Source organism: Oryzias melastigma, linkage group LG4, assembly GCF_002922805.2.
Source record: "Oryzias melastigma strain HK-1 linkage group LG4, ASM292280v2, whole genome shotgun sequence".
NCBI classification, from domain to species: domain Eukaryota; kingdom Metazoa; phylum Chordata; class Actinopteri; order Beloniformes; family Adrianichthyidae; genus Oryzias; species Oryzias melastigma.
In genome coordinates this window covers 28,468,145-28,494,872 of record NC_050515.1, presented here as the reverse complement: position 1 = coordinate 28,494,872, position 26,728 = coordinate 28,468,145, and the positions used below count along the sequence as shown (strand labels likewise).

Genomic DNA, 26,728 nt, shown 5'->3' with positions numbered 1-26,728 from the left:
CCTTGAGTTGGGTTGTTGTTGATCACAGTTCACCTCGGTGACGCTTTAGAAGCTCTGAGAGGTATTTAACAGGATGAAAACAAGCTCATGTAAGCCCAGGAGGAAAATAAAAATATCTGCAAAGAATTGAAAACAGTCTTCCCACTCTCTGGGATTATATTTGAAGTTAAACACATTTTTCCCAGGCTTAATTTAAAAGAAGTTCCTGACAAAGCCAGTCCAATAATTTACATCTATGTGGAGAATAAAGCTTTGACAGCACTGGATCAAAATTAGATTTCATGAAATTTAATTTCAAGAAAAATGATTTGAAAAAAAAAAACATTTTTTTGCTTTGGTTCATTTGTTTTAGTTTATTAAGCTTTGTCGTTTTTGTTTAGACATTTAACACGTCAGATAACTGAGCAAAAATGATGGCAAAATCTTTAATCTATTATTAGAATACATATAAAGTATATATTCTTATCTTCTGCTGCACAACAGCCTATTGCAGTTGAGAGTTCTTCAAAGAGTTTAATTGCAATAATATTTATAAATTTTGTATTAAAACATTTTTGAATTGACAACAATGATGTTTATAACGAAAAAGACGAAGGCAGATCAAAATCCCAATGATAAAAATGTCATCTTTGCCTTTTTTTCATTTTTTAGTTTAAGTAAATCTGCTGCAACAGGAGGATCTGATTTGATATCTTATTTTGAAAGGAACATGTGTGTGCTGCTTTAAACAGTTACATAGGCTTTGTTATACTGAAAAATATTTTATAGTTCAAATATTGTAAATGTCTAAAACTACATTTTAAAAATGAATGGCATCATGGTCAAAAAAATGTAATAAAATATATTTTTGGAAACAAAGTGGGACTTTGTGGCTCTCACTGGGTTTTAGTCCATGAGAAACCGGACCAATGGGCTCTTTTAGGGTTAAAGGTTTCAGACCGCTGCCTTAATGCCACACCCTAGTCATTTGTAAGGTGCGAGTATTGGCTCCTTACTGCCTACTTGCAAATAGTCACCAGCGGGAGTCATCTCCAGAATACTGAGTGTACTACATCTCCCAGAAACCCCAGCGCACAGTTCCTGGATGACGCTCAGGTGTCTCTCATTTGTCAAACACCCACATGATATGGAGGGATTTTTGTGCCACCACATTGCAAGCAAAAGTCACAGTTTTGAGATAACATTTTTTAAGTGCAAACAAAATGTTATGTTGCAAATAAAATATTTAATATTTGCTTTGAAAAACGTTTCTGCTATGCAAACTTCTTTTTTGCTTGCAAAAAATATTTTTTCATTTGCAAACTTTTTTTTTTCTTACAAAAAAAAATGTGCGAAAAAACGTTTTTAGATGCGTAGTGCCTCATCCTCCTTTCACCCTCTCTTTGGCTTTGCGTTCAACATTTTCTCTGTGTTACGTTGCTGATTGGTCTAAATTCTATCCAATCAGGTGTCTCTGCCTCACATTGCGATGCTAAGGGAGCAAAACATAACAGGAGTGAAAGATAGGGTGAAAGCAAGATGAGGCAATTTTTTTTTAAGAAAAAAAAAAGTTTGCAAAGGCAAAAATATTTTTTGCAAGCAAAAAAAAATTGCAATGCAAAAAACGTTTTTCAAATCAAATATTAATTATTTTATTTGCAACAACTTTCAAAATTATGATCTCAAAACTGCGACTTTTGCTTGCAATGTGGTGGCACAAAAATCCCTCCATAGCACTACACTTAGAGAGAGCAGAGAGCCTCACTCAGTGCAAAGTATTGTTTGTGCCACCCTGCCAGCATTACTGAGCGTTTCTTCTGTTTCTGACCCAGCTTCATCTCTGATTGCTGCTGCCTGGACCCTGACCCCTCTACTCTCTTCTTGGATGACCCCATAATCATGATTGACCTCTGCCTGTCTGACCCTGATTTAGCTTTGTGGACTTTTAGCTGTGCGTAGTTCCTGCTGTCTACCTGTTTGTGACACAGATGTTGCACGTACATGATGCTTTTAGGATACCCACACCAACTACACTCTGATTCTCTAATTTCCTAAATTCTAACAGTGAGGCTGCATGCAAGGGTGCAAAAGGAGCAACTGGCTCGTTCCACAGTTGGCAAGTTTTAGGGAGTTAAAAGAAGGAAAAATCCGTACAACACGCCTGCGTCTCACCCAGTTCACCCTTACAAGTTGTTTAGAGTTTGCTATACGAGTAGCAGCTTGCAACAAGCAACTTTTAACAGTAAAAGAGCCATATGGGCTAGTTTTCTACTGATCGAAACCATGAGGGAGCCACATAGAATAGAAAAGAATATAATAGAATAATTTATTATTATAGACTCAAGGTCCAAATAACAAGACGATAAAAAAAGACACAGAAATTCATACATAAAATGTACAGTAATTATACCCTCTCTGTCCTCAGCAGTCCTACACTGCTGGATTTTGTTATTTTAGATTGGATCTTGGTAGTCTTAGTTTGGAGGCTTTGTTTATTTGTTTTCTTTAGGTCATTTTGGTTAGTCAGTCATTAGCAGGAGCTGCTGACTCTGACAGCTCCTGCTAATGTCTAAAAACATGAAGCTTAATGTTATCAACCACAAAAAGAAACTGGAGGAAGGCAAAAAGGTTTTGTTCTCTAAATTATAAGTGGTCGAGCAAAATCTGTATTAAAAGCTTGACAAAAGCAGATCCAACACATTTATATTGACAATTATGAACAAATAAAAAACAATCCACTCCTGAGCCTTTCAGCTTTTTAAATATTGACATCAGGTGTTGAGATTCAATCAGTGCAAACCTCTAAAGGCCACGACACAACATAACTGACAATACATCATCAAATGGAGCGTTGCTTAAGTGTTTCTGGTGGAGGGCAGGAGCCTCACAAACCTGTTGACCTTTAACTGTAGAGCTCTTGTCAGAAAAGTCAGAACAATGTTTTAATGCAGGAGCCTGGAGGGAGAAGCCCTCATGTTCTCCAGCTCTGTCAGGATTCAACCACTCGCTCTGATTAGTTAGGATGCTCCAATTTAATACTAGACAGCCAGAGTCAGTCAGTCATTTAGCAGGACAGAGGTCGGATCATGTCATACAGAAAGCTAAGATTAATATCCAAAAACATGGAAAATCTTTATTTTAGGTTTAAATTAAACCTGTTGCAAAGCAGATGAAAACATTTCTACTTTCTGCAATATTTATGGATGAGTAGTAGGGGTGAAACGATCCATTTTAACAACGATTTGAGTCATATCATAGTTACTGATGCGAATGATGGTTGATTTTGGTTCTTTTGATTGATCGTTATATAAAACTGACTCAGAAATTAATAAATACCTGGTACTGAACAGCCCAGGGGAAGTTTTCCAGATTCCTTGTATTTCTTCAAGATAATAAATTAAATATGTGTACAAACAAACAAGTAAACAAGAACGAATTTCAAATCTATTCTCATTTTAGTTTGATAAAGTTCATCCCACTGATGTTTTTCCATATCTGAATAATCCAGAACATTCTTCCACACTGTTTGGTCACATGACTTTGATAAACTCAAAGTGTTTCCACATATTGGATTGGAATAATGATTGATTATGGCGTCATTTATTAGACAAAACTCCACGCAGAAATAAGACATCTCCACGCACGGATCAAACATTCCTCGGATCCCCGCGAGCGCTTTCTGTTCCTGTGCGCTCGTGTTTAATCCTCCGCGAGCTGAAGAAGTCATTATCCGCGGGAGACTGTCTACATCCGCGTGCGTGAGCTGCTCCCTCGTGCACGAGTGACGCATGCGCGCTCGAAGAATGTAAGGACACGATTACATGTTACTTTCCAGGGTTGTGTGTTAAAAAAACAGCGCGGGGAGGCGTGCTTTTCTCTTTTCTTATTGGAAGACATCTTCATCCCTTTGAGGACCACGAATCAAAAGTTTTCTCAACCTCGTGTTACAGTAAAATTAAACTACAATGTCTCAATTCTGATAGTAATTAAATTGATTTATTTCATTTTGAAATGATTTTACAATTGTTTATCAATTTAATTTGATTAACAACTTGCCTCAGACAGATTTATCTGGTCGGATCTTAACCAGCCAGCCAGGCCAGATAGACCCCATATGGTTTAAAAGTGGGCAGAAAATGTGTCCCCGAATGGGTTTGTGCACAGTTTCTTCTTGGTCCCACCTGTGTTTGCCTACATTGGCATAAGTGGGCACTCAGTGGGTTGAATCGCTATGCTAGCCAGCCGCCTGGTGGACAGTGGAGCTCGCTAGCTTAATACAACAGAGCTTGATAGCTACATATATGGCGGAGCTCACTACCATGCTGCAATTAAGCTAGCTTCAGTGGAGCTCGCTAGATCAATACAGAGGAGCTGGCTAGTTTGCTAGCTCGCTACGCCAGAGCTCGCTACAGCGAAGCTCGCCACATCAGAGCTCGTTACACCAGAGCTCACTAGCTCAATATAGTGGAGCTCGCTAGGATGCTGCAATGGCGCTTGCTACAGGGGAGCTCATTAGGTCAATATAGAGGTGCTCACCAGCATGCTAAAGTGGAGCTTGATAGCATGCTGCAATGGACTTCGCTTTAGCGGAGCTTGCTACACCAGAGGTCGCTGCAGCGGAGCTCGCTAGCTCAATATAGTGGAGCTCCCTACCTCGCTGTGGAGGAGCTTGTTAGCATGCTAAAGTGGAGCTCAGTAGCTTGGTACAGTGGAGTTCACTAGCTTGCAACAGAAGAGTTTGCTACAGCGGAGCTCGCTAGCTTGTTAGTTTGCTACAATGGGGCTTGCTAGCATTCTACAGCGGAGCTCGCTAGCTTGTTAGTTTGCTACAATGGGGCTCGCTAGCATGCTACAGCAGAGCTCGCGAGCACGCTACGCTGTACAGTGGGGGGCTGGCTAGAGTAGCGAGGTAACCCACTGACTCCCCACTTAAGTCAACGTGGACAAACAGGTGGGTCCCACATTTTCTGCCCATTTTTAGACCTCACGGGGCCACTTGGCCTCGCTGGCGGGTAGGAACAGAATTTGATTCATGGATTAATTTTTGTTTTGAAAGATTAGGTTCAGGATTATTTCGTGTCACCAGAATGCAGTTGTGTGTGTGCACTCACGATGCTGGTGCCCAGCTCTTCGTCGGTGATGTCCAGAGAGTCTCTGTGTCTGTTAAACCTCCAAGCTGTTCCCTCCTCCCAGCATTTGAGATGAGACACCTGCCGGCTCTGACACACATGGCACGCTCTTTCAAACTCTCTCCATCTGCGAGAACACTTCACTCACAGTCAGATGTCGCTGGTTTACCAGAGTCTTGTGAGTGGTGTAGAGCTCCTGCAGGATTTGGTCCACGATGGAGTTGGTGAGATAGGAAACCACAGACAGCTTTACTTCTCTGGGAAATTAGAGGTGAAGAACGTTAGTGGAATTGAAAGCAAATCAATATCTTACTTATCAAACTCCGCCTTTCATTCCCGTCTTACTCCAGAGCTCGGTGAACGTCCTGCGCCGCTCTCTCCATCAGGGCGGTGCGGATTGCAGAGCGAGGGATGGATACGCGCTCGGAGACGGATGAGAGCGGGGGAGTTAATCTCTCTGCTGCAGAAGAAGATAACGGACAGAGCTCGCGACAGAGGGACACCATGGAGTCTACGATCACCTGCAACAGACGCCGGTTATCAGCGACTCTGTCAGCTGAGGCGCATCACTTTCAGACTGGTGGCTGTACCTGCAGCTCCTTATCAGCTGCTCTGGCGAGTTCACCGGCCAGAGAGTCCAGTCTCTGCCGCACTGGACCGTCCACGGACAGCACATGAGCCAGCTCACACAGTGAGGGGTACAGCTAGGTGGAGACGACAGATTGAATTTGTTCTGATGGACTATAATAGGGCTGCCACGATTAGTTGACTAATCGACAACTAATCCACTATTAAAATAGTCAACGACTAATCTACTAGTGGATTAGTTGTTACTTTATATTAAATGGAGTCAGAGTGTAGTAAAGTTGAAAGTTAATGGCATAATGTTAGCTTTTTGGAGTATTTTGGCATTTATTACGTTTTTTTTAGGCTATTTTGGAGTTTAGCTAAAATTTCAGCAGCATGCTAGCTGTTTTTGCTAACTTAGGCTTTATATATATATATATATACATATATATAGTTTTTTTGGCTATTTTGGAATTTAGCCAACATTCCAGCTGCATGTTAGCTGTTTTGGCTAATTCAGGCTTTTTTGTTTTTTAGGCTATTTTGTGTTCAGCTAATATTTCAGCTGTATGCTAGCTATTTTTGCTAACTTAGGCTTTTATTTTTGTTTTTTGGGTCGTTTTGAAATTTAGCTAACATTCCAGCTGCATGCTAGCTGTTTTGGCTTCTTCAGGCTTTTTTTGTTTTTAGGTTATTTGGTGTTTAGCTAATATTTTAGCTACATGCTAGCTGTTTTGGCTAACCTAGCCTTTTTTTTAGGCTAATTTGACATTTAACTAATGTTTTAGCTAGCCATCAGTTTCAGTGTTATCAGCTATTAGCTTCAGCGATTTCACCCATCAACTTTTAGCTATCAATTTCAGCATCTTCAGCTATCGTCACTAGTATCTTCAGCGGCCAAATTCAGCTTACAGCATATGAATATCTCTAGTTTTCAGTTAGCTAAAAGCTAATGATGGTTTTATTCATTCATTCATCTTCCAGACCGCTTCTTCCCTTTCGGGGTCGCGGGGGTGCCGGAGCCTATCCCGGCTACTGAAGGGCGAAGGCGGGGTACACCCTGGACAGGTCGCCAGTCTGTCGCAGGGCATGATGGTTTTATGTTTTACATAAACTTTGTGCATGACCCAATTCGTCGACTAATCAGAAAAAATAATCAGTGATTAGTCGACTGATAAATTTATCATTTGTGGCAGCCCTAGACTATAATGACTGGAAATAAAAAAAGTGCAACGCTTCACCACCACACTCACAGCGCGAGAGTTCTTGGCCTCTTTCAGGACTTGCTTTGCAGCCTGAATCTCTTCCTTCTCTCCGATGCCGCGCAGCAAACACACCTGCTGCTGGACGCGAACGCTGAGACGCTCCATCACCTTGGAAACAAGCAGGCGAGCCTTAAGAGTGACAGGCACTCGTGAAGCGCTGACAAACACATGAAGGATGAGCTCTACCTGTTCAGCTGTGCTGGTGACCAGGCCTTGATGCAGCCGCAGAGCCTGTTTCTGAGAGAAGCGCTGGGTTTGGTTGTTCCTCACCAGAGCACGCTGGATCTGAGCGGATGAAGACGAAGTAAAAACAAAATCCTTGTCAGTAACGGAGTCAGTTATAGTTCAAATTTCAGTGATTCAATTATTGGACACAGAAACCATCATTACTTTATTTCTCACCTTTTGGTGCAGTGAAACTATCGGTGACTAATAAACCAAATTTGTGTAAAGAGTTTGCTGTGATGCTGTATTTTGGTTAAATGAAACAAAACTGATACTTTTATTGATGTTTTATTAGTAAGAAACTATGAACATGGACAAATTTTTAAGGGCATCCGGCAACTGGAAATATTCGAATACTCCAATATGTTAAAAACAAAGGCAAATATTGAATTTATTGTTGTACTAAGGAACTAAAGGCAGGGAATTAACCTCTTCTCTCATTTTCTTCTTTTCTAATTTTAGCTTGTACATCTTCATCCTCACTTCCAATCCTTCTCTTGAACAATGTTCCCTGCATTCTTCTTTTTTCAAGGACTTTTACACATAAAAACTCATTTATTTGTTACATGTTTCACTTCTACCATTGCATTTTTATTTAATCTTAAACTACGAATCACAATTTTGTTCAGAAACTGTATAAATCTTTTATTGCTTTTTTTCTCCTGTTGCAAACAAACCAACCATAGAAATATGCCTACTAGACTGTAAATGAATTGAGCGTCCTCTGAGAACAATTCCAACGTTAGAGGAGAGAGAGACATAAATCCCATTTCATAGCGATGATAAGAGACTAAAACCTCAGAGAATGATGAGATCAAGTGTATCTGGTTCACAGTTTTAGTTGTATCAGCCTGTTTGAGTTAAATCAGCAAATACCGGACACTCAGCCATGCGTACCTCCAACTAGAGCTGCCACAAACGATTACTTTAATAGTCGACTAATCACCGATTACTTTTTCAGATTAGTCAACTAACCGGCTCATGTGCAAACTGGATGTAAAGCACACATCTTAACCATTGTTAGCTTAGAAAACTAGATAAATAGCATTACCTGTGATAATGCTAGTAAGCTGAATTTGGCTGCTGAAGATGCTAATGCTGATAGCTGAAGATGCGGAAATTGATAGCTGAAATCACTGGAGCTAAGAGCTGAAAAGACTTAAGCTGAGAGCTGAAAACACTGAAGCTGATAGCTAGCTAAAATATTAGTTACATGCCAAATTAGCCTAACATACTGAAAAATTCCTAAATTACCCAAAACAACTAGTGTGTAGTTGAAAATTAGCTAAACTCCAAAATAGCATAAAAAACAGAAAAAATCAAAAATTAGCCAAAAATGCTAGCATATAGCTGAAATGTTAGCTAAACTCCAAAATGCAGGTGTGCACACACGGTGGGTTGATGGTGCAGCAAGTGCACCCCCACCCCATGGGGTGACCGTTCACGCACGTCTTGAAGAGAAAAAAATCCGAGAGGACCAAAGAGAGATTATAAAAGAGAGCGTTAAAGGGTCAGAAGGGAAAACGCCACGAAGCTGCGTCATCATCCACGACTGTTGTCACGGTAGATCGGTCAAAGTTGCAGTAAAATTGTAATAAAAATGTAATGTAGCAGGGTGAGGAACAAATCTTGGCTTTGCTTGTATTTGCTTTAATAGGTGCGACTGGAACATCACAAAATCCTGGAGGGTCTGACTTGTTGACCTGTTGATGAGCACGCAGTCAGTCCACGACGAACACAAAAACACACACAGGAGCGCACACACTCACAGTGAGCCTGCATGAAGAAATGTCATCTGCTCTGCATTTTTCTGAATTCAGGCACAGGCCGAGACAAACACGTATTTTAATGTTCGGGATTGATGACCATGTTGACAAGTTTGAATCGTTTTATTTTTACCGATCCATGAAGAGTCGTTACATCCTTACAAAAGAAATCATTGGCTTGAATGTTTTCCAATCTAAGCTCTGTCTGGGTTTAAATGAGGGGATTCTGGGAAAACTTTCCTGACATTGTGGTGCTGCTCACCTTGGTGAGAGCCAGCTCGGTCCTCTCAGGTGCGCTGCGGTAAGCCTGGCTGATGTCGCTGAGAGGCAGAGGCATGTACTGCAAGGTGAAATTACTAAGAGAGGAGAGGAGAGGGCAAAAGAGGAGCTGCGTTACCCCAGGACAACATGCTGAACTAAAAAGAGAAACCGAAGTGGGTTACAGATTCAATGCTTAGCAAAGGTTAAAACCCCCACTGGACAGAGTCAATCCCAAAATATTTCTCTTGCAACTGGTAGCACATTAATCTGTTCAACCATGTCATTCCAGCCTCAAGGGAAGTCTGGACTGTTGAAGATAAAAATGAAAAGCAACAATTTGTTCCCCTGAAGTTCAGAATTTCAGTGACGTCAAACTTTACTGAAGGGAAATGAGGGAACTCGTGATTTACTGAGAAACACAGAACAGACGGTGTTATCTTCTTACTGTTCAAGAGCTCGTGCCACATCCAGGAACCCCGCTGCAGACGTGTTGTTACGATCCCATGTCACACTCCTGCAGGGCATCCACAACCCGTTATGGAAAAACCAACAGAAACAACAAACATTTTTCTCCCTCCATATTCACCTGAGCGTGGTGTTGATCTGCAGCGCTTTGCTGAGCATCTTGGCTCCGATGTCGTCCATGCTGTTCCCGCTCAGGTCGACCTTTCTCAGGCAGGTGTTGCTGCCCAAGGCATTGACCAGCACAGTGCCCCGAGAGCGCAGACGCGAGTCAGACAGGGACAGCGACTGCAGCGCCTGGAGTGGACGGTGGGAAAATGGCTTTTTAAAGAAAAAGCTGACAGGAGACCCCAGGATGAAGAAGAGAAGAGGACTTTACTGCATACTGATGTCAAGCTTTCCAACGGGACTTTACAAGCTGCAGTCATGAATTATTCACAACATGTGTGAGTAGTGATGTAGAAACGGTGCAAGTATGTTGACAGAGGAGAAGAAATAATTCATCATATAGACACATATTGGTAAAACATCATCAAATAATGATGACGTCTCCAGGACTGTAGTCTGTTTTTATTTAATGTGAAATGATATATCAAACTTATTCCCTCACTTATTCTTCAATATTTTTAACTCATTTTAACTCTAATCATTTGGTTTGCTGATACTTACTTGATACAGTTTTGAGACTCCTATCTCATTGATCAGGAAGACTTTCCTTAAAATCCCATTATATAGACCACATGTGTTAAGGCCCGGGGGCCGGATCTGGCCCTCCAGGTAATTCTATCCGGCCCTCCAGATCATTTTATTTTATTGTTATTAATGACCCGATGTTATCTTGCACTTATTCCTAACTTGTATAATTCTGACAAAACATATTTTTATGGAAAGTATAATATTGAAAGTTATTTAGGGTTTAAGTTGATTTATTCTGGAAAAAAAATTCAGCTTTTTTATTATTCATAATTATGTTAAAAAGTTACGATTTTATAGTTTTAAAAATTGGCAAACTGCTAGCATTTTGGACTTTTTTTTAGGTTATTTTGGAATTTAGCTAATATTTCAGCTACATGCTAGCTATTTTGGCTCATTTATTTATTATTTTTAGGCTGTTTTGGAGTTTAGCTAATATTTAAGCTACGGGCTAGCTGTTTTGGTGAATTTAGGCTTTTGTTTTAAAGTTTTTTAGGCTGTTTTGAAGATAGGCTAGTATTTTTACGCTAGCTATTTTTGCTAATTTAGGCTTTTTTCAGTTTTTTAGGATATTTGGAAGTTTAAGTATTTTTTCAGCTACATTCTACCCGTTTTAACTAACCAGGGTTTTTTCTGTAGTTTTTTAGGCTAATTTGGCATTTAGCTAATATTTCAGCATCTTCAGCTATCAACTTCAGTGTTTTTAGCTCTGAGTTTCAGTGTTTTTAGCTATCAATTTCAGCATTTTCAGCTATCAGTTTTTGTATCTTCAGCGGCCAAATTCAGCTAACAGCATTATTGCAGGTAATTCTATATATATCATAATTAGGTTAAAAAGTTACAGTTACAGTTTTAAAGTTTTAAAAAATATAGTTTTAGAGTGTTTAATAAATGTTTATCCTGTTCAGCCTGTGACCTAAGGTGTGTTTTGGATTTTGTGTGATTGAGTTTGAAACGCCCGCTCTATTCTCTAACGTGGACATTAACTCATTTATATTCATTTAATTTTTTAAAATAACTACTTGCTGTATTGAAAAATGCAAAATTGTTGATAATCAATTCTCTCTAATGGTTACACCATGTTAATAACTGTCTATAAAATTTGAGACAGTGGGTAAAATTAGAGGCTTTCTTCCTTGTTTTGCATTGTAAAATAACAGGGCAAAACGTACTAAATCACCCGACGTATCATACCTGATACTAACTATGTATAGTTCATAAAAAATTGTATTGTCAAATGTATTTTATGGTTTAAATATCCAAACATTTAGAATTTTCGGTCTTTGATGTTGTGAGCTTTACAGGGTTACGTTATTTTGCAGCATCATACTTTGTGTTTTCTTCTGAAAGTGCACCTTTCTGTGTCTGAACTTACACATTCTTCCTCCTGTATCAGTTGAACAAGCTTCTGCAACACGTCATCCAGAACCCTGCTGACAAACATGGAGACTGTGTGAGCTGCCACAAACTGCTTTCCCTGCTCGCTAGCGTTCCACTCAAGCAGTCAGAAAAAAAAAAAAAAAAAAGAAAAGCAGTCACAGATGTGTTTATTCGAGCAGCCATATGGAGCATACGCACGCTTGTGTTCAAATAAACTCATACAAATATGAATGCAGCGTGGCATCTCACGGAGAGCAGCCAGCACCTGTTTTTGATGTTGAAGTTCCGGCCCATGTGGAGGTGTTTCAGGGAGGGGTGTCTGGAGAAGGCAGGTAGTAGTGTGAGCAAGTCTGCATCCAAACCTGCAAACGGACACACACGCCTTCCTTAACAGTCAGTTCTGCTCATCGAGTCAAGGTCGGCGTGTGCTGCAGCGTGTCCTGGTACCGTTGTCAGAGATGTCCAGCGTGGCGATGGATGAGACTCTGGGGAAGAGTTCCTGGATCACAGAAGCCCCCGCGGATCTTAGCTGGAGAAAAATGGGTAGAAGTGAATTGTAGTCATTTTTATGTTTAGCCTTTGGTGAAATGTTCCGTTTAAACGTCTCCTCAAACTTGCCGAGTGGAGAGATGTCCTACTGATCAGCAGATTAAAAACCCTCTGCAAAACCCTTGTGAACGTTCCAACCTGATCATCTTCTGCTCTATTGTAAAAGTATTCTCAGGGGACTTTAATTTATGATTATTTATCATTTTTAGACATTTTCTATGACACAGTTTCTACAGAACTGCAGGAGTACATTACAAACTGACTTTTGAATTGTGGGCTAGATTGAAACAGTAAAGAGAAAAAGCGAGCAAACCCCACATCCCGTCATCAATCTGTTTACTAACTCTGCCTCTAGCTTACAGCCCCTCTCACCCCTAACCTAAAATTAGCAGTGCAACAAAAATGAACAATTTCAGAGCTATCCAGCCGTACAGTTTAGATCAGGCGTGTCAAACTTTAACATATATAGCATTACCTGTGATAATGCTACTGTGAATGCTGTGAGCTGAATTTGGCTGCTGAAGATGCTGAAATTGATAGCTAAAAACACTGAAGCTGATAGCTGAAAAAGGCTGAATCCCAAATTAGTTTTACAAAACAAACAAAAAAAAAACTAGGTCAGCCAAAACAGTTAGACGGTATCTGGAAAAATAGGTAAATTCAAAATAGCCTAAAAACTGAAAAAAAGATAAATTAGTCAAACACCTAGCATGTAAATAGTAGCATAATTCAAGAATAGCTTAAAAACAAAAATAAAGCCAAAATTAGCCAAAACAGCAAGCATGTAGCTGAAATATTAGCTTAACTCCAAAACAGCATTTAAAAAAACTGAAAAAAACTAAATTAGCAAAGACAGCTAGCATGTAGCTAAAATACTAGCCAAAACACAAAATAGCCTAAAAAACTAAACAAAAACAAAAAAACTTAGGTCAGGCAAAACAGCTAGAATAAAAAGAACTAAAATTCAAAATAGCATAAAAAACTGAAAAAAGCCTAAATTAAGCAAAAAAAAAGTTAGCATGTAGCTGAAATATTAGCTAAATCAAAAAATAGTCTAAAAAAATCTTAGTAAGCTAGCACAATGCTAATTTTTAAAACTTTAAAACCGTAACTTTTAACATAATTATGAATAATAAAAAGGCAGGAATATTATTCCGGAATAGATCAACCTAAACCTGAAAACGCTGAAAACGTTGAAGCAGATAGCTGAAAACACTGAAGCAGATAGCTGAAAACATTGAAGTTCATAGCTGAAAACGCTGAAGCTGATAGCCAGCTAAAATACATGTATTAGCTAAATGCCATATTAGCCTACAAAACTAAAAACAAAAAACAAAAAACGTAAGTTAGCCAAAACAGCTAGAATGTAGCTGAAAAATAGCTGAACTACAAAAGAGCCTAAAAAACATGAAAAAGCCTAAATTAGCCAAAACTAGCATGTAAATATTAGCCCTACTCTAAAGTCAGGAATATTATTCCAGAATAAATCAGTTTAAACCTCATATAACTATCCTGCCCCCGAGCCTTGACTTTGACACGTGCTTTAGTTCAAGATTCCAGCTCAGATGAGGAAGACAAAGACGTTCATGGACCTATTTGTCTGAAAGTCGATGTATCAGAAAGGAGCAGAGCTGAGACTTTTTCCCTGACCTTACAAGCTTTTTCAAACTGCATTTTTTTTGTCTGCTCCTGATTTCCAATGATTGAATAATAATACCCAAACTTTCTTTATAAATATCCTCCATTACAAGAAAAATACAAGAACAAGTTAAAAACACTATTTTCACTGGAGTGGGTCTTTAAATATTTCTACATGACTTTTAAACAACTAAAGTAAAATCTATGAGACTTCTCTGTACATTTTCAGAAAATTCTGATCTTAAATAAAGTCAAATCTTAGTTACTGTAAATGTAATTTTTTTCCCCAATCACTGTATAACCAGCAGTCTAATAATGCATCGAGTTTGAAAGAATTATTTGAAGATGACTGCCGTAATTTGCCTTTTGCTGTCAGTTCTTCCTGAAGAAAAGTCTCTGCCTCAGATCCCTGAAAGCTGCAGAAGCGAGTTTTCTTCTGCTGGTTGGATGCAGCAGAAGTTCTTACCTCGCAGCTGCTGATGTCCAGATGAAGATCGTTGATATGAGGATTGGAGGTCAGCCCCGTCAGAAGAGCCCTGTGGGAGCAGCGAGAGGAGCAGTGATTGACGCAGACAAGAGCAGGAGAACCAGAGGCCCGGGGCCGTATTCATAAAGCTTTTAAGAATCCTCTCACAAAGCGGCTGACTTTGCATTAAAACTCCCAGCAAGGAGTCTTAGTTTTAGAGCGATTCCATATGAATTTTAAATCTGAGCAAACTGGTTCAAATAGGGGCAAAGCAGGGGCAAAATCTTGATTTATTTATGAAAATAATGTTCAAAAACTTCACTTTCTGGTTGATTTATTTGCTATTATAGATGAAAATTCACTTTTTAAAAAAATGATTGCCTTTATTTAACCAGATAAAAGACCTGTTGAGATCATTTACAAGAGCGACCTGGCCAAGATGTAGCAACACATGTCATAATAAATGTCATAACGAGGTCATATCCAGATGAAATGAAAGAGGCAGAGCCTCAGAAAGAGGATAATACAGATAAAAAGTTACATACAGCAGTAAATCCAGATCTTACAGATGTAGCATTTGTTCAGGAAACAATATTTTTAGGGACATAAACATGTTTATATGTCCCTCGATGTTTAATCTTCAGTATATTAAAAAAAAATTAGGGAAATCTGGTTTGACATTTCAGCTCCGATTGCAGAGCATTCCAGTCAGAGGGAGGAGCAGAGATATAGCCTGAAGGCCTTTTTTAAAAAGGTTTGGATTAGGACTGTAAATGTTGATGGATTAATGCGCATGACTAATAAAAGATAATTAATTTGTTAATATTTATACTAACAAATTAATTATGCATTAATGAATTAAACAGAGCTGTCTGTTCTTAGAAACCCAACACAGAGGAAACAGACCATTATTCTATTTTAGGATGGGGACAGGTCTGAATTTTCCACAATAACAAGCACCTGTGTCGTCTAAAAACTGTTCTCCGCGAAAAACCCGCCCACCAAAGCTGTGGAAGATGAGCAGTTCAGAATTGACAGACACGCCCCCACCTGTGTAGATTCCAGTCAAGCCAACCTGAAATCCAGCTGGATCAAACTTCTCCCCCAAAAAACAATTGAAAAGTTGAAATCACTGAAGCTAATAGCTGTAAACGCTGAAGCTGAAATATTAGCTAAATGCCAAATTAGCCTAAAAACCAACATCAACAAAAAAATACTTGGTTAACCAAAACAGCTAGCATGGAGCTGAAATATTAGCTAAACTCCAAAATAGCCTAAAAAATCTTAGTAAATACCAAAATAGTCCAAAAATCTAGCAGAATGACAATTTTTAAAACTTTAAAACTGTAACTTTTTATCATAATTATGTTTAATAAAAGGCCAGGAAAATTATTCCTGAATAAACTAACATAAACCATAAATAACTTTTGATATTTTACTCTACATAAAAATATATTTTGTCAAAATTACACAAGTTAGAAATAAGCGCAAGATAACATCGGGCCATAAATAATATTAAAATAAAATGATCTGGAGGGCCGGATCTGGCCCCCGGGCCATGACTTTGACACGTATGGTCTATACGGTGGCCCTGAAGTCCAAATCACACCAAGAAATCACTCTGTAAAAACATATATAAGATTGCAATGACAGTAAAAAATTAAATACATGTAAAAAAAACACATTACATTTTAGAAATAAAATTAAATTCTTGAAATCAAAACACAATAAAAAATAAAATGGTGATTTCAGTAAATCAAAATGCGTTGGGTGATTTGTTGATGTGATTTGCACTTAATACCACAGAAGATTTAAACCTTAAGAAATATATTCTAATGCTTAGATTAAAGTGGGTCTGAAAGCTTTTAAGAAACTTCAGAAAACATCAGAACTTTCTGAAGGTACAGTGGCTTGAACATAACCATCATTAAACAGCCTTCCTGAGGAAATAAATAAAACCTCTTTTCAAATCCACCTGTCATCAAAATACCCAGAACTCCACATTTTATTCATGATTAGTGAGCGGTTGTGGTCCTGTTAGCAGCTAAAGGCATATGTCTTCATGTGGGAGTGTTAGTTTGATCGCAGCAAAGAGAACGGAAGGACGAGAGAGATTAGCTGGAGAGGAGCAATGTTTACTCTTGGCTCTGCTGAGGAGCATAAGGTCATCTTCAAAGGAACGTCTGCGCAGGATTTCACAGCAAGACGCATGAAGCAGAGTTGGACGGCACAAAATTAACTCTTTATTTCACTATTCAGTGTTTTTACAGCAAACTTTTTGATACTTGTAAAGATTTCAAACCTTGTTTTTGGACATTCAAGTTTTTCTTAAATCTAGCACAATTGAGAATTATTTGTCTCATTACCTTAACACCTGAGGCGGTGACACTTAAAAACAATATTTTTACCATACTGCAACTTTTCAACAGGTAGCACAATAATTCCAGTAGATTTTAAAGGAGAAAAGCGGCGGGCCGCTTTTCTCCTTTAAAATCTACTGGAATTATTGTGTTAACGATTGAAAAGTTACAGTAAATCAAATAACGTAAAAAATAGAGGTCTGGTGTTAAAGGTTTAAGAGATAGAATCTCTTTTGTTTCACACTCTTGACAGTAGAAAAACTTGATTTAACACTCAAAAAACCTTAAATTATAATGTAGTTTTGGTTCAATTTTAAGTACGTTATTTAAAAGTTTATTAAAGTAAGACTGGCATTCATTGTGGTTACAAAAATGTAGATTTATGCTCTAAGAATACGTGCTAGTTTCAGGTTTTATGAAAGTTTGTAAAAATAAGACAACTTGTACAAAGATTGTGTTTTCATTTTGTTCACATTTTGTTCAAAATTAGTCATTTCCATTTATTATAGTGGTTTTATGTCAGACTAATCCAACAGCTACACTTAAGTTCATCAAACCTTAAAAAATGCAAATCCTTTGCTTAGAAATAACAAAAATTAAATAATACTGGGTTATTTAGGCAAATTTAGAGTTTAGCTTCTATTTTAGCAACAGGCTAACGTTTTGACCAATTTAGATTACTGAGGAATTTTAGGCCATTTTGGAGTTTAGCTGGTATTTAAGCAATGTGCTAGCTTTGTTTTGGCTAATTTGGCCTCTATTGAGGTTTGTTTATGCTAATTTGGAGTTTAGCTAATATTTGAGCAACATGCTAACATTTTTTGCTAATTAGTTAACTACTGAGTTTAGAGGTTAGAGTTTAGTTTCTATTTTGGCAAAAGGCTAATGTTTGACTAATTTAGTTTACTGATTCATTTTAGGCGATTTTGGAGTTTAGCTGACATTTAAGCAACGACCTAGCTTTTTTTGGTTAATTTGCCATCTACTGAGGTGTTTTGGGCTAATTTGGAGTTTAGCTCATATTTAAGCAACAACCTAAATATTTTTGTAAAATTGGCATTTGTTAGGGATTTTTAAGCAATTTTAGTACACATTTTTTAGAAATTTAGGTCACCTTCAGCGCTCTTTCATAGTTCATTAGCAAAATTTCCAGTCTTTTAGCACATTTAACATTTTGCAAATAGCTTTTGCATTTTCAGCAAATCCCTTCAGCGATTAAAGTAAATTGCGTCTCTATTTTCAGTAAAAAGTTTCAGCATCTTTAGCGACGGCTTTCAGCAAAAAGCATTCACACTATCGCAGATAATAAAACTTTCTTAGTAATTATTATTTTTTATTGATTTCTTCTAAAGATTTGTGTTTTTTCCCTATTTTTAGGTTACTTCTTGATATATCTATCTGTTCATTCATAAAAAATGTCATCTTGTTTCACACCTTCATCAAGCACAACTTTATTATCAATTTTTACAGACTATCTAGTCGGAGTCACAATTAATTATGTTAATGATGTAGTCTGCGATATTCTGAAAACTTGTCTTCTACTTTTCAACAGCAACTCTCTTTTTGCCTTTTTCTCCTTTCTCTGATATTTTCTCCTGACTATTAATTTTGCAGAATGCAGACACAGATGCGCATCTTCATGCCTTCCCTGCAGCTTTTACTGCAACAGTTGAGATAAGAAAAAGATCAGCAGATCTGAGCGGGAAAATAAAAAGTGGCAGGGTTAGCTACCTCAAGACGTCAGGGGGCAGCTTCATAGAGGAAAGGTTGACGTGAGTGAGGCTGAAGGCCGAGCTGAAGAACTGGCGAAACAACGGCAGCGTATCCTTCAATTTCCTGTTGAAGTAAAAAAAAAAGCAGGATCAAAGAGAGGAAATGTGGAGGTGAAAAGGATGATCACAGCCACACGCTGAAATTGTTAACATGCCTGATGAATGAGAGAAGCCCATGCAGAATGAGAAACAAATTCAGCTGGAGAACGAAGAGCAATGGAGGTCAATTGAAAATAAACATTCATGAGCTTAATCTAATCCAGGGGTGTCAAACTCAATCACACAAGGGGCCAAATCCAAAACACACCTTAGGTCACAGGCTGAACAGGATAAACATTTATTGAACATTCAAAAACTAAATTTTTTACATTTTAAAACCATAACTTTTTAACAGGACGATGAAACAGATATAAGGCATTATCTGTGATAATGCTAGTGTGAATGCTGTGAGTTGAATTTGACCACTGAAGATGCTGAAATTGATAGCTAAAATTATTGAAGCTAATAGCTGAAAATGCTGAAGTTGATAGCTAAAAATCCTGAAGCTAATAGCTGAAAACGCTAAAGCAGAAAGCTGAAAACTTCAATGCTAATAGCTGAAAATCACTGAAGCTCATAGCTGAAAAATCGGAAGCTAATAGCTGAAAACCTTGAAGCTGATGGCTGAAAACGCTAAATCCAATAGCTGAAAACGCTAAAGCTGATGACTGTAAACACTGAAGCTGATAGCTGAAAACGCTGAAGGTAATAATGCTAAAGCTGATAGCTGAAAACGGTGAAGCTAATAGCTAAAAATGCTGAAGCAGATAACGCTGAAGCTAATATCTGAAAACGCTGAAGCTGATTGCTGAAAACGCAGAAGCTGATAACGCTGAAGCTAATATCTGAAAACACTGAAGCTGATGGCTGAAATCACTGAAGCTTATAGCTGAAAATGCTGACACTAATTGCTGAACACGCTAAAATTGACAGCTGAAAATACTGAAGCTCATAGCTGAAAATGTTGAAGCTGATAGCCAGCTAAAAATATTAGCTAATTGTCGAATTAGCCTACAAAACCTTAAAAAAATTAAGTTAGCTAAAACAGCTAGAATGTAGCTGAAAAAAATAGCTGAACTTCAAAACAGCCTAAAAAAACTGAGAAAGCCTAAATTAGCCAAAACTAGCGTGTAAATATTAGCCTAACTCCAAAGGCAGGAATATAATTCCAGAATAAATCAGTTTATAACTACCCAGAGGGCTGGATCCGGCCCCCGGGCCTTGACTTTGACACATGTGATCTATGCAGACACCAGGACTGATACTGGTTTCAAAGACAGCACATAGGAAACACAAATGTTCCAGTGATTTCAGCCCATGTCTTTTCTCTTGTCCCACTAAAAGAGGACAGGAGAAAGACCAACAAAAAAAGATGGTAGATGCAGGGTCCTTTATGATGGAATCACTTCACATCGTCATGGATTTGGATCTGAAGCAGCCTATATGATTAAACATGTGACTAACCTGTGTGAGAAGGCATTTTTGGAAAGATTCAGAAATGAAAGATCAGCGCAACACCCCCTCAGAAGAGCCCCATATAGCTGCACAGGACACAGGGTGGAGACAGTTAATCTGAGCCGGAGACGGCAGAAATGTCACACACCAACGCCGTTAATACTCACAGAGTCAACACAGCAATCTGTGCCTGACAGATCCAAGTGGACCAGGCAGTTGGGCTGAGACAAGAAGACATACAAGTTCTGCAGGCAGACAGGCAGCAGAGCAGAGGGACCGCGTTAGGCTGGAAAACCAAATCTCTCTAAATAATGGTGTGTTTGTTTCCAGATGGATTGTGCCGTCTGACCGAGGCGTCCTCCCCGGAGAGGATCCCTGGGTTTTTGCTCAAGTCCAGGTGCAGCAGGGAGTTGGAGTATTCATCGCTGGAGCACAGAGCCTGAGACAGACACACCAGACCTGACATGAAAGAGAAGAGAAGGCATTTAGAAACACTAGAGCTTGCAATATTAAAAAACTGGGAGTACTCTCAAAGATTTTTGTGTTCCTACATAATTCATACAGATCTGGGAACTGCAGGTATCAGTAGATACAGAGCAGTTCAGAGCAATAGTTTGTGGGTTAGATGAATAAATGGAGCAGCATGAGACATCTCACGCCAATATGGCGTCACGGCAGAGAAAAGCATGAGACACAGCTCATCTGCAGCTTAAGGTCGGGCACCGGAATTCGGTTCTGAGTAGGAACCGTTATGATTTACGCAGTTCTATCGAAACCGAAAGAAGCTGCTGCAAACTGTGTCGCATTTCAGTGCTAAGTTGATTAAAGGTCAGTTTGTCTTAGGATGAGGTTGGTAACCTTTGACAATAAAAGAGCCATTTGGGCTCGTTTTTGTGGAGCTATTTTAAGGCCATAAATATCTGAAACCCAAATAAAACATTAAAAATATATATATTGGTGTTAGGCCAAAAATAATGTAAAATGTCAGAAACATTTTGCTATTCTAAAATAAACTTAATTATTTTCAGCTTCAAATGATCAGTTTTTAGGTTTCAAAACTCAAAATTTCTATTTCAAAATTTATTTAACTAGTTTTAAATGTTTTTTTCACTTTCACCCCTTTTTGTGTTGTTTATGAATCAGAAATTTCAGTTTCTAAACTTTTGGCCCCGTTTTTAGCCATTTAATACAACACCTGTATTTAACACAGTAAGATGGCGCTTTAATGGGTTAGAACGGCGTTTTGGACGTGCGGTTTGTACGTGATAAAACTCTGCTTTTTACAACCATCTTGGGACAACTTCAGACTATGACAGTACAGACTAAACATTCATTTTCTGATTGTAATTATCATAGTTCTGTGAACGCACCGGGGCTAAAGTTACCACCCTCATCGATTTTGATTGGTCCTTCGTGTTAGCCCCGCCCCGACGTGCCACAACAGGGCCAAAAGTTTTGAAACTGAAATTTTCAGATTCGAAGATGGAAGAAAAGGAGTTAAAAGTGAAAAAAGAATTTGAAACTGAAAAAAAAAGTTTTGAAATTGCAATTTTGAGTTTTGAAACCTAAAAAAAATGAACATTTGAAGCTGAAAATAATTTAGCTTATATTAGCATAGCAAAAAGTTTTGGACATTTTACTTTTTTTTTTGGCCAAACACAAATATTTTTTCAAAAGGTTTTATTTGGGTTTCAAATATTTATGGCCCCAAAATAACTCCACAGACTTGGGGATGAAAGTGTGTGGATTTTGGAAGATCTAGGCATTATTTTTTTATTCCTGAAGTACCAAAATTGGCACCTGAAACCAAAGAATGCTTTGGTACCGTAACCGAATAAACCCAATCGGTGTCCGACCGTACTACTTTACGCCTCTGAACCCGAAGAATGAGCTGACCTGCTCTGCAGTGAAGCATTCCTTACGTTCACAGACGGAGGTGAAGCAGCAGGAGGAGACAAACCTTTAGAGGTGAGTGAGGTCTTGGACAGGTTGAGGAGACGAAGTCCTTTGCTGAGACGACACAACTGCTGGATCAAGTTGGACACGCCTGCACACGAGAGACGCCATAAAAGCGATGTTTCTGTTTCTACATACGGAATGAGCTTTAAAAAATGATAGGGATGTATCAGGGGAAATGCATTCAAAGCAAATATTCCTTTGATAATTTTTAATTAAAGTGAGCAGACATCTTAGAAAAAAGTCTGCTTCTTCTGATCATTAGACTGAAAGCCCCACTAAAGCAAAGACTCTTTTTGTTTCTTTAAGTTCTTTCATGTCATCACATCAAAGCCGCTCCAGCAGTGAGAGGCGAGCGCGGCGGGAGCACGTACCTTGGTTGTCCAGAGAGTTGTGGGACAGGTTGAGTGAGTGGATGACGGCGGAAGGGTTCTCTGAGAGAGCTGCTGACATCTTCTGTGGAAAGTCTCTGCCGCCACACACAGACAGACAGAGCGCGGTCACACAACCAGGCAGCAGAAGTCATTCCCAAAAGACAGTTTCTTTCTATAAAAATACTCTCATTTATATCACGTGTGTCAAAGTCGAGGCCCGGGGGCCGGATCCGGCCCTCTGGGTAATTCTATCCGGCCCTCCAGGTCATTTTATTTTATTGTTATTAATGACCTGATGTTATCTTGTGTTTATTTCTAACTTGTATAATTCTGACAAAATATATTTTTATGGAGAGTGAAATATTGAAAGTTATTTAAGGTTTAAGTTGATTTTTTCTGGAGTAATATTCCTGCCTTCTATTACACATATTTATGTTAAAAAGTTACAGTAAATGCTTTAAAAATTGGCATTGTGCTAGCTTTTTGGACTGTTTTAGCATTTATTAAGATTTTTTAGGCTATTTAGGCTCGTTTTCTATTGATCAAAACCTAGAAGGAGCCACATTGTTTTACTTTAGCCTTCAGGAAATTTGGATTTGAATTCATGAACCTTCGTTTTTTTTTAAATAATTAACATGAATTATGTCTATTTTTTGGCCCGAACAAAAGCAACAATATAAAAGGACCTAGCATCTCTCAAAATGTGATTTTTTTTTTTTTTTTTACATTCGACAGAAGTTCAAATAACTTATTTTCAAAATAAAAGACGCTCTGTGCCAAACAGGATCATCTCAGTGCAGCTCTGGACAGCTAGTAACCAATGTTGTGCAGCTAATATTTGGTTTTAACTCATAAAAGATCAAACTTTTTACCAAAGTTTTTCTTTCCATATAAAATCTGTTCATTCTGGAGGTAGAGTTGATCAAACAAGACGTCTTCAGGTCAACAGGATGTAAAAACCTACATAGTTTATCATCTATGTGAACCTCAGACATCAATTTATACATTTAACTAGTCTAAATTAAATACATGATAATTAAATAATCCTTACTTTAAAACATTGCTATTTTCTTCTTTTTTTGTTGTTCTTTTTCCCCTCTTTATCCTCAGCAGTCTTACACTGCTGGCTTTTGTTATTTTAGTTTGGACCTTGATAGTCTTAGTTTGCAGGCTTTGTTTATTTGTTTTCTTTAGGTAGTTTTAGTTAAGTGTTGCTGACATGGCTGGGTCCTGATTTATTTTATGTTTGTCCAAGGAGCCACCATGGAGAGATGAAAGAGACTCATGTGGATCTGGAGCTGCAGGCTGCAGACTCCTGGTTTAGGTCAAGGCTTTCATTTCTAAGCGCTTAAGTTAAATTCAGTGCCGATAAAGTTAGGAAAAAGTTGAGGGAAGTTTTCAAACGCACGATTTTAGCCCCGCGTTCTCCAGGGTCAGCTCCTCCAGGCAGGACGATTTGCTGACCGTGTGCAGGACCTGCTCAGTGACCTCTGACCCCTGTTGAGAAAAAGCAGGTCGCTCTTGCTGCGGGTTGTTTGACTCATCAGAACCGGAGCGCGCTGAGTCAGGAGTGTTTATGCTCACCAGGCGAAGGTCTTTGCAGTACAGTTTGGTGAACCATGTGTTGTAGGCCATTGAAGCAACAATCACAGCCAAATCTCTGTCAAAAAGAAAAGAAAATCAGACGTTTTCTGGACCTAAGAGTGTTTGACCACTTCTCAGTCGTCACCTGCTTTCCAGGTGACTGAAGTCCAGGAGGTTAAACTCTCGGTTGTCCTGGGAATGATAAATGGTGTCCACATCCTAGGAACATAATCACACATGAGACCGTCTGCTGCTCACTCTGAGCTGTACGGCGTGTAGCGCTAAAAGCACTCGATGCAGTCCCACAGCTCTTACCCACTGCACTTCCTCCTTGCAGCTGATGCCATTATAGTCACACAGAGCGGCGTAGGTCTCCGAGAAGCCTCCTGAGAGACGCAGACGGGAGAGGAAAACAAAAGAGGAAAACAGAAAAGAGAAGTCAGAGAAGCAGCTGCTTCTGCGTCGAATTCACACGCAGCATTCCTCGAAATGATCGATCTTTTGTTTGCATGACAGCTTTAAGCTGAACATCTGGGAGAACATTTGCCAAGCCGACATGCCAGCTTCTCTTCCAGCCGGCCAAGCAGAGTTACAGCTCATGCTTGATGAGAAGGTCTGCTTTACCACAGGCTCTCTGAGTCTCCACCGAAGTCTCGGAGCTGGGTGAATACTTCCTGCTGCCCTCTGAAAGGTCACTGTCTGAGTGACAGATGGACGGGCTGCCAACATAAAAGGAACACAAACAGTGTAAGGAGGCGTGCTCCGTTTGATAAATAAAGGTCATCCTGAGGATTCTCCGTTCATCAGCCGACTGGCAAAACGTGGGCAGCTTTGCTCTGACGATGTGAAGGCCGGACACTCACGCAAAAATGGAGTTGTTGAAGATTCGAGACAGAGCGAAGTTGATATGGCTGACCACGTGGCTGAGGTGATCGCGGGACTCAAACCTCAGCGAGTGGCTGGTCTTGTCTGTGTCGATGATAACCTGGAGACAAAATGCATCAGACTGTATATTTAATACCCAGATCCACTCCAAAAGACTATAGAAATGGAAGCCAGTGCCTCCCTCTTTAACACCGCCTTAACCCTCAGGCGCCCTGCTGTGCAGCTGTGAGATCAACGTGATAAAACTCAGTCTAAGATGATCTTTAATTTTTTTATGTTCTGTAACGAATATTTTATTGTAGTTTTTGAACAAAATCAATCTTTTATTTTAATAAATAAGGCGGACGACAAACTTCGATCTGACGGCTGTAATGTAGGACAGCGCGCCCGCGGTGGAGGGGGCGGAGCAAACCTAAGATGTCCCCAATTAGAAATCCCACAACGAGGAAACCAATCCTAATTTTATTTAGGGATGGCGTCCGTAAACATGAGTTTACTACAACAATAACCACTGGCATTGTCAAAAAATCACGGAAACTCTGCGTTTCTCCGCAAAAGTCAGCAGACAGACACGCCCCCTCCTGTGAGCAGATTTCAGCCGGGCAAACCTGAAATCCAGCTGGATCAAACTTCTCACTAAAACCTTTTTATTATTCTTCACAAACACAACAAGGAAAATGTATGAGAAAAAAGAAAAAGCTGAAAAAAAGAAAAAAGAAAAGAAAAAAAATCAGATTTCCAGGAGAATTTGTCAAATGGACAGCAGTGCGCTTAGAAGAGAAATTCTTATTTTTTGGGCTGCCTGATTACTGTCTGTATAACAGCATAGAGGTCTGTGATGTTCCTCTATCAACACAAACTGTTCATATGTTGCCCAAATACGGAATCTGTTAATTTTGGGGTATTTTCATTCAAAAATGTGTTGATGAGCTTGCTGACTAAATTTATACTTGTTTTTTTTTTAATGCAATTACACCTAAAACTTTCATAATTTGTTTTAACAACAGTTTGTTAAATATTGTTGTTGTTTTTGCAGCAAAATTAATCAAATTTTTCCTGAAAGAATTTTCTGTTTTTGCATAATTTTATGTCTGATGTGTGAATACAACATGGAAAAATGACTAAATAAAGGTAGTGTCACATATAGAGGTTGTGCTGATTAAAATGATACCAAATAAGAAAGCATGTAGTCTTTAAAATTGACGATACAGAGGTAAATTATAAGTAGAAAAAAACTGAGTTTAGGCTCCAGGTTCCAAAGGTTTAAGGCAGGGGTCTCAAACTCGCGGCCCGCGGGCCATTTGCGGCCCGCAGGATGATGATTTGCGGCCCCCGTCTTCATATGAAAGATTACTGTTAGTGCGGCCCCAAAGGCTGATATGAATGACACTTGTTATGTGCAGAACTGAATGAACCAATCACAGTGAGGTATGTTACTCTGGAGGCGGGACATCGGCGGTCTGTCCAGTGCCTCTGTCTATTATTTATTCCCTCCTTCAATCAGCTGGGCGGAGGAGGAGCCAGGAAGCACCAAACGCGATTTGCAGGACCCCGCGCGGGGAATTTGCTGCTCGCGGCTCGTCAAAAAATGTGTTTCTGTCGCCGCGCCGCGTGTCGAAGGGGCTACCAGCTCCGTCTGTGGATGTCTCTCTCAGAATGAATGAGAGACAGATATGATGTCGAGGAATACGTTTTTGACGTGCTGACTGTTCCTAACCAGAACTCCACAAGCTCCGATCATCAAACCTGTAAGCCCGCCCCGTGCGGCGATCTGCTGCACCCGCCTGTCAGACATGTGATTCTGAGTTTGGCGCGTGTCTATGACTTTTAAGGTTCACACACCGGCTGTGTCAGCGCGCATTCCAGTCCATGCAAACGCGATAGAAGTCCGATATTCTGCTACGCGTGTTTGAATAGAACCCC

The 26,728-nt window shown here is 39.2% G+C and overlaps 1 protein-coding gene across 3 annotated transcripts in view; it reads right to left on the bottom strand.

Moving 5' to 3' along the window:
• Positions 1-26,728, bottom strand: part of LOC112137004 (capping protein, Arp2/3 and myosin-I linker protein 3) — a 49,850-nt gene that overhangs the window by 14,343 nt on the left and 8,779 nt on the right. For 2 of the 3 annotated variants that reach the window (XM_024259095.2, XM_024259093.2), the window contains exons 5-29: positions 24,784-24,905; positions 24,545-24,639; positions 24,236-24,306; positions 24,066-24,139; positions 23,921-23,996; positions 23,745-23,833; positions 22,337-22,431; positions 21,967-22,053; positions 20,356-20,465; positions 20,174-20,251; positions 20,016-20,092; positions 18,472-18,576; positions 14,381-14,450; positions 12,175-12,256; positions 11,993-12,089; positions 11,723-11,780; positions 9,779-9,951; positions 9,638-9,706; positions 9,194-9,287; positions 7,127-7,225; positions 6,929-7,048; positions 5,699-5,812; positions 5,454-5,629; positions 5,278-5,365; positions 5,091-5,198 (exon numbers count right to left, since the gene is read on the bottom strand). In XM_024259095.2, coding sequence (XP_024114863.1) covers positions 5,091-5,198; positions 5,278-5,365; positions 5,454-5,629; positions 5,699-5,812; positions 6,929-7,048; positions 7,127-7,225; positions 9,194-9,287; positions 9,638-9,706; positions 9,779-9,951; positions 11,723-11,780; positions 11,993-12,089; positions 12,175-12,256; positions 14,381-14,450; positions 18,472-18,576; positions 20,016-20,092; positions 20,174-20,251; positions 20,356-20,465; positions 21,967-22,053; positions 22,337-22,431; positions 23,745-23,833; positions 23,921-23,996; positions 24,066-24,139; positions 24,236-24,306; positions 24,545-24,639; positions 24,784-24,905 — 2,427 coding nt within the window. The remainder of the gene's footprint in view (positions 1-5,090; positions 5,199-5,277; positions 5,366-5,453; positions 5,630-5,698; positions 5,813-6,928; positions 7,049-7,126; positions 7,226-9,193; positions 9,288-9,637; positions 9,707-9,778; positions 9,952-11,722; positions 11,781-11,992; positions 12,090-12,174; positions 12,257-14,380; positions 14,451-18,471; positions 18,577-20,015; positions 20,093-20,173; positions 20,252-20,355; positions 20,466-21,966; positions 22,054-22,336; positions 22,432-23,744; positions 23,834-23,920; positions 23,997-24,065; positions 24,140-24,235; positions 24,307-24,544; positions 24,640-24,783; positions 24,906-26,728) is intronic. The other variant, XM_024259094.2, reaches the window with a different exon arrangement.